This window comes from Rissa tridactyla, chromosome 6, assembly GCF_028500815.1.
Source record: "Rissa tridactyla isolate bRisTri1 chromosome 6, bRisTri1.patW.cur.20221130, whole genome shotgun sequence".
Lineage (NCBI taxonomy): Eukaryota > Metazoa > Chordata > Aves > Charadriiformes > Laridae > Rissa > Rissa tridactyla.
The window spans coordinates 42,786,214-42,794,227 of NC_071471.1; the positions used below are offsets into that span (position 1 = coordinate 42,786,214).

The 8,014-nt window shown below is 36.8% G+C and overlaps 1 protein-coding gene across 18 annotated transcripts in view; it reads left to right on the forward strand.

Moving 5' to 3' along the window:
• Positions 1–6,808, forward strand: part of LDB3 (LIM domain binding 3) — a 129,466-nt gene extending 122,658 nt beyond the window's left edge. For all 18 annotated transcript variants that reach the window (XM_054206918.1, XM_054206920.1, XM_054206919.1 and 15 more), the window contains 2 exons: positions 30–145; positions 2,130–6,808. In XM_054206918.1, coding sequence (XP_054062893.1) covers positions 30–145; positions 2,130–2,219 — 206 coding nt within the window. In that variant the 3' untranslated portion in view covers positions 2,220–6,808. The remainder of the gene's footprint in view (positions 1–29; positions 146–2,129) is intronic.
• Positions 6,809–8,014: the final 1,206 nt, after the last annotated feature.

Below are 8,014 nucleotides of genomic sequence, written 5' to 3' on the forward strand. Positions count from 1 at the left end.
TTGCTTTTTGCTTTTTTCTTTTATTTTAGATTATATTGCTTTGTTCAGCACAAAATGCCATGGCTGTGATTATCCTGTTGAAGCTGGAGATAAATTCATTGAAGCTCTTGGACACACTTGGCATGATACCTGCTTCATTTGTGCTGTAGGTTCTATACCAAATACTCTCTTGTTTCTTTATACCCATAAATTGTGAGGTAGCATCAGAAGACCTGAAAGCAGGAATGACTAACACATGCCTAAGGATGCAGAGAGATTGAATTTCATTTTTTACTTGCAGATAGAGAAGGATGGGAGTCATTTCTCCTCCATAAACTTTTACTAGAATTATTAAATTTGAACCATCACAAGTGGGTGCTTTCTAATAAAGCATCCGTTTTTAGACAGTGCATACAGCAATACATACCACTATTGCTGTTATTCTTTACAATGTTTACCAAATAAAGATAAAGCAGGATTTAAAATAAATTAACACCATACCGAACAGTATAGCCATAATCTTACTTACAAAGCAGTGCAGCTTGTATTTCCATGCGGAATGCTTGTTGAAACTTGCGAAAAGGAGTCTGTTTAGAGGGAATGAATAGTAATTAGCATAGAAGTTGGTCAAACTCATCAATCTGTGGTGTGTGTACAGCTATATAGTGTAGCCATATTCCCACACTCCGCACACAAAGTAGTGAAATCCATATGACAAACAGTACTTTTCATATGTTTCTAATACAGCTGTGCTGCTCTACAACATATTATTCCTAAGGTAATAATATCTAAAACCTCTAATTAGCTAAAAATAGTATGTTGGCCACACCAAAAATGACAGTGACAATTTCTAATGTTGGTTGAACTCTAAAATTTAGGTTGAAGAGTAGAAAGTATAGAAATGTTTATAAATATCTAAAGCTAAACTAGCTACTGGTCTTTCAAGGGTGCATGGAACTGCATGACACAAAAGTAGCCCGTGAAAATTGAAGTCTTTTTGAAATTCTAACAGAAAGGAATACTAAGACAGCGAGTTTCCTTCACAAACTAACAGCTATTAGTCACTTATAAAAGACGCTTTCTCTGAATATTTCATGTTCTTTTTTTGCTTGTTCATTTAACTGCATTCTTATGTATTTATTTAAATTAGCAACGCAATTTTCTGTGGAGGTGGTAGTTTTGTTAATGCAGTTCTCACAGCATTTTTTGTTAGGAGCTAACTTTATTTCTTTCAGTGGGTTAACTCAAATGCAAATAAACACATGACTCACTCAACTTCTAATATGCTATCCGCATATCCTTTCACAAGATTTTCCTTCCACTTGCAGTAGCACATCACTGATGTTATCACTCATTGGTCTTAAGCCTGCCATAAGCGTTAGGGACAACATTTATCCTTATTCCTAGATTCTGATGTGTTGACTTCCTTAAGTGGTTCTAGTCAACTCTGACCTTGCAAATTGGTGTTACGCTACCTTGTGTTAGGTATCTGTACAATTCCAGGGCAGTTTAAGCTGATCTAAACCTGGGCTGCCCTGCCTCAGCCCTGCATTCTCACCTGCTTTGTTGTGTCAACACCAGCACTTATGCAGCCAGAGAGAGAACTCTAAGGGTTGAAGAATAACCTGGTAAGAATAAGTAATTAGTTTTCAATGATATTGGCTGTCTGAATGACTCATTCCTTGATCACATAAGCACCTGTACCAAGACAAAGTAATAAGAGGAATGAGTATCTAATGGTACCCTGGGACCAGAGCACCTAAAGCAGAACTTCTATAAAATCATACGTTACAGGATCAGAAGCTAGGTCTTAAAAGTCTGAGCTAGCTGCATGTACTTGAGTGTGCCACTATCCTTTGATGGTCTACACAAGCACTGCTGGGACGTGCCGAAGCTGCCATGGGGATCATGTACCCAGACTTCATTTTAATAGAAACTAGAACTAGTGAATTAGAGGAGACCTGATGTAAACCAGAGCCTAACCTCAACATGGAGTAGGAAATGCACTTTGATCCAGGAAATCAGATGCACTTCTGCCAAAGAAACGTGTGGGCAGAAGATAAGTACAGTTGAAATTGATAATCACGTCTTTCTCTCTCTCTTTTTTTTTTTTTTTTATGATTCCTGATTGTATTTATTATTAATCCTAGGTATGCCATGTGAATTTGGAAGGTCAGCCATTCTACTCCAAGAAGGATAAGCCACTGTGCAAGAAGCATGCCCATGCTATCAATATTTAAAAGAAGAGCTGACAGTCTGTAATGCTGGAGAAAAGCAGATGACTAACTGGGCAATTATAAAGTTGATAAACATGGCTAGCATTTCTCTTGGTAAACGCTAGAAAGTTGATATTTCTGAAATTTAACTTGAACCTCTTTCGTAAATGCAGAACGTGCTTTTGCAAAGTTCATACAAAAACCTACTGAATGAACAGTCAAAACAAAATGAACTAGTCCATTTTTAGAGCAACAGTTGGGGAAAATATTGACATTAACTAAAAACTGTAATATAAAAAGTAATGTGCAAATACAGTTTCAAATGAACTATCCACAGCAGTTTTACTGCTTAGACCACACACTAGTGTTTAAGAACAACTGGAAAAGTCCTTTTTGTAATAAGTCATTTTCTTTCATAACAAGAATGAGTAAGTGCCACATGTACAATAATCTGTAGAACCAATGGCCATAGCTTTCAAAGGGAAATAAATAGATTAGGATTTCCTCTATGAAAAGTGAGTGCTATTCCATTATGTTGTGGTGCTACTTCATAGCATCAAATATTTTAGATTCTTTCCAAATAAGAAGTCTGCCTTGAATCCATATGTAGCTGGGAAGCCTAGGAGATAATCTGTACTTAGTTTGAAAATAAAGTGGAAATGGAGTAATGCCTTCCATAGCCCAGTAAGATTGAGAAAAGTACATTGGGTCAACATTGCTAGTACACTTGGTTTATATGTGCACAGTAGATTAGTTCACTTTCAAATCATAATGGAAAAGGACAACTGGCTTTCTCCAAATTGCTCTTCCATTGAATGGAATATTGCTGGCTGGAAAGGCCAGCTTTTAATTCGAAACCAGTTTTCCTTTCCTCGTGTGGAAAAAAAATACTCAAAGCACTTTGGTTTCTAATTCCCATTGACATCAGTGGGAGGTAGGAATCTACATCTGGATCTTCACATTGATGAACTCAGAAGACACACATCCATCTAGCACAGCTAGGAAGTGGGACATAGCTTGCAAAAGCTCCCTGCTTTATCCCACATAGTTAGGAAAAGAGCATATTTTTTTGGAATCTATAGTAAATTAACATTGATTTAAATATTCATAAGGCAGGCACACCACAGGCACATATTCATTATTACTTTTGTTAGTTTAAATGCAACACATCTGCATTGTAGTAGTATTTGCCATTGTAAAACAGTTGTTAGGCTCCGACAATTAGGATAACCATACAGTCATCTTTTTTAATATTTTAAGAACAACTTTCAAGTTGTTCAAACAGTTATTTATAAAACGTTGGGTTTGGTTTTTGGTTTTGTTGGGTTTTTTTGGGTTTTTTTTTCAAAAAAAGCAATACTTGTATTACTGATAATACTTTTGGATTTTTAATTTTAAATATCAGTGACTTTTGTATTGGTGACAGCAGTTCTGTCTGATAGAAAATAGAGCTAAAATGGAAAGTCTGATCACTATTCAAGTTTTATTAATTTGTTTAAGTGAGAATTATGATGCGCGTGTTGACAGCTTGCAGTACTGACAGTTTTGAATTAGTGTTTCTGAGGCTGAGGATGCATTCTGTGGGCCACATTCTGGTGCCATCTGCACCCTATTTTACCTTATGTTTTAGGTAACAAGAAATTACATAGCATTGTCAGCCATTTCCATCCTATGGGTTATGCCCATTGTAAGAAAACTGGTGTGTCTTTTCAGGGATTACAAACCATCCAAAATTTGGGGGAGGAGTAAAAATTAGCTGCAGGCAGTCCCCATCTTGGACAAAAATAACAACCTGAACTGCCTGTGGCAGTTTTGACATGTATGACCTGTATTTATTCAGTGGGTATCTTAGTTCTCACTGATCTTAGCAGTCATCTGATCTGGGTGCTACAGGGTCAGCCTTTTGTATGCATGAATTATTTTAAAACACTAGTACATTATATGCAAAGCCTTTTTTTTCCCTATAGCAACCAAATTTTCTGCTTTCAGTCGGTGCTGGGCTGGTGTGAATACGGTTCCATTGATTACAAAATCCAAAGATCTGGCTCATAATATTCTCAAGAGGAATAAATTGTAATCATGGAAGCTAAATATTTTTTCACTAATATTTGACTTAATTAAATACCTTTTTATAACAGACAATTCTAGATTTCCTTTTAATTTTTGAATGTCATCAACAAAATGATGTTTATTATTATCTTTTATTTAAGAGAATTCATATCAATGTATTATACACTGAGTGCATTGAAGATATTCTTTAGGCAGATTTCTGTGCTACCCACCGACTGGGACTGGTCTGTTACCATCAACATCAAAACAGGGAGTCACTCCTTGGGAGGACACAAATTGCTAGGGCTTGTGATGCTTCAGAAGAATTTCATGAGGTCTTTCACCTCTACTCTGCATGTGTGTGTATGTGTGTGTCTCACTCTCCACCTTTCCCCTCAATGTCCCTAAAAGCTCCCTGGCAGCATGTAAGATAAAGTGTTTTAGGAGATGGCCAGAGATGGAAGGCTGCAGCTTAGGCAGGGGTACAGTCTGTGAGGAGATGGTGGCGGACAGCACAGCTGGGGCTATCTCTTCACGTTCACAGGGGAGCCCAGATTGCCAGCTGAAGTGGCCCAGGTCAGCCAGCGAGTTGCTGGGGTGGACAGGGATTGTGTAGGCAGGGGAAGGGAGGCCTGAGTCAGAGGAGAGCAACTGTGGCAGCCAAACGTAGGGGCTCTGAGGGCCTCTGGTTGAGTGTGAAAAGATGAGGCATTGAGGAGATGGGAAGCCCTTACTGAAGCTGGTGTTGGAGGAGAGGTAATAGCTAGGTAAGGCCAGTTTCACTAAGTTGTTAGATAGTTGGGGTGGGGCAGAGGCGGGAATAGCCAGGATGATTCACTACAGTCAGGGAAAGGGCTTGAAGCAAGAAATGAGGGTACAAGTAGTTCACAATAGTCCAGAGAGATAATCTGAGTATGAATAGAAGGCGTGAGCAAGGGGTATATAGGATCCAATCTAGTAAATTTGAAGTCAGTACTGCAGAAAGGTGAATGGAATGTATGTTAAGCGTAGCTGAGCTAGCTTGTGGAGTGGCAACAGTGAAAATGCAGCAGCACAGACTTCAGTGGGAGCCGTGCTAACTTGAGAGAGTCTTGAAAATTTCCTTGGACAGATAACATGCACTGTAACACATGCCCTGACTCCAGATGGTGTCTGAGCAAGTGAGATTAAAGCTAGTTTACATATCACTATATGAGGTACAGTGATATCTCTGAATGAAGAACAGAGATACCCTAAGGATTTTAATGTAATAAATTTCCTGTTTTGACTTGTGCTGCTTCATAATGTGGTCCAAAAATAGGGAATCCACTTACCCGCCCTTGATATCTATATTAAGATATAATTTTTGCACATATCTGAACCAGAAATTTGTGAATAATAATAATGTAGTATTTTACTTTTCACAGGGGTAGAATACCACATAACTGCTGATACTCTTCTGCCACATGTCACTTTTGTGATATGGAAGGGGGAAAGATGCATAGATATATATGTATAATTCAGAATAGGGCCTTTCAACTATCACTGAGCATAAATGCTGTACGAAAATATGCAAGATGAATAATGTGTACTTGTTTATGTTTTATATCTTGTAATAGATGCCCGGGACAAGTCCTAAATTCCTCTAAATATTTCTTTTCATTCTAATTAACACAGGGTTTTACATAATAAAACAAAGATACTGTACCTCTGAATGATCAAATAAAAAGACTAGTCTTTTATCTAATTAATAACTTCAATATCTAATTATTCAATAACTTTTCAAAGGTTTCAAAAATGATCTTATTGTTTTTTCTCTTTTTCCGTTCTTTTGGCAGAACAGGGTAAATGTTTCCAAAGAAAACTGCTTTTATTATCTGGAAAAAAATCACTCTTATGACTTCTTTATTTAGAAGTTAGTTTTTACTATATTGGATTTGCGCATTACACATTTCTAAAATCAATTCAAAACAATGAAAAATATTTTGCTTTGATCCTTCAGTGGTCAGTACTCTGGGTGAAATGTTTTGTTAAAGATTATTTGTATTTATGTTTAATAATGTGAATGTCCACAGCACTGAACACACTCATTAGTGTCTAATGCTGGGCACGCTAATGTTTGTTTGCAATATTCGTCTCCTGGTAGCAAATATTAATTTGTTTAGTATTTATAAACATCAGAATTTGAAACTGAGTGATTTCTTGCCTGCAGTGGTCATATTAGAAGTCTAGGTTTTATAACATATTGACATGTTGACTTGATGCCACAAGTGCTCTTGCTTTTAGATATATATTTTTTCCTAAGTTCCTAGTTATTTCAGAAACAGAATGTAGCGTGGTTTATGCGGTGTGAGTAACTACCTTGCATGGATTATCTGTGCCAACATGAGTAAAACAGTTCAGTAATAAAAGCACTATGCAAATACAGTTAATGCTTTACGATTTGGGCATATTTATTAATACGGCATGTGAACAGCTGACAGCTTTCAGCCATGTAATACTGATAAGAAAGCATACACAAGCTTGTACTCTCTACTTCAGACCTGAAAATAAAAATTAAAGGCATTGGTTTCAACTTTATTGTATATCAATCTTGAATGTTTTATTAACCAAATAACGCTGTTTTAAACAAACAAATGTTAGTATGCTTAAAAGACATAGCGTACTAACAGTACATGTTGTAACTTAGCAAGACTTGTATAGTCACAGACCTTATTGTGTCAACAAATACTGTTTATAGTAACTTTCTAAGGAATGGTTAAATTCTGTCTTCGGTTACATCAATGCATCTGAGAACAAAGTTTGATTGCGTAAGTTCAGGTGGGTGTTCTTCCATTTCTTAGCAGAAGTGACTTTAAATAATATTAAAAACATTTTATACGTCCTCATTGAGCTCTAGTGCCAAGAAATATTTCCAAATGAAAGGATATCTTCATATAACAATGTGACTTATGAAAACAGCCATATTGTGCATTCCTAATCCACACCCCTCAGGAATGCAGGATTTTTAAAGATACAACTAATTATATTAAACCTAATTAAGAAGTTAAGATAAATGGACAGACTTGGCTTTAGATGGCATTACAAAGTACAGCATCAGGAATCACAACTTTGTGCACTTTGATTTTATTTTACAGCCCTAATTTCTGTTTACGATGTGCAATAAGGGAAAACACAATTCAAAAGAATGAATAGAACATAAGAAATTATCTGTCAGTTCAAAATTGCCATTTTTCAGACTGTCCGTTCTAACCTTTAACCTTTGCACAAGACAGTGGTTCCTAAACTGTGCACTGTGATCCCTGGAGAGTTCAGCTGTTGGGAGTGGAAACAGCAGAGGCACAAGCATAGCACTGTGCCAGCTAATAGGGTGCAAAAAATGAACAGAGCAAAGTTCATTAGAAAAGGACATGGTGCAAAATAGCTTGACAAGTGCTGCATTAAGAGATTCTTACTAGAAGAGAGATTATGATTTGCTCTGAAGAAAACAGTGATTTCAAAACTATAAGCTTTGGCATTGTTCCCCCCCTCCCCAATCCTGAATCTTAAATTCAGCCAGTTTCTGTTGATTAAGAAAGGAAGGAATGTGTGAATAAGATTGCTGAAACCATTATTGAATACACAATGAAATGCTTTGTTCTCACAGCCAAATCAGAGAGTTACGGGTGAGATTCAGATTATATTCAGGCACAAATTCTGTGCTGTATGCCTATAAAACATGCCCTTAGATAGCTGTTAAAAATACAGTTCCTCCTCCTCGTAGGAAGATTACATCAAAAGAAAACAGTAAC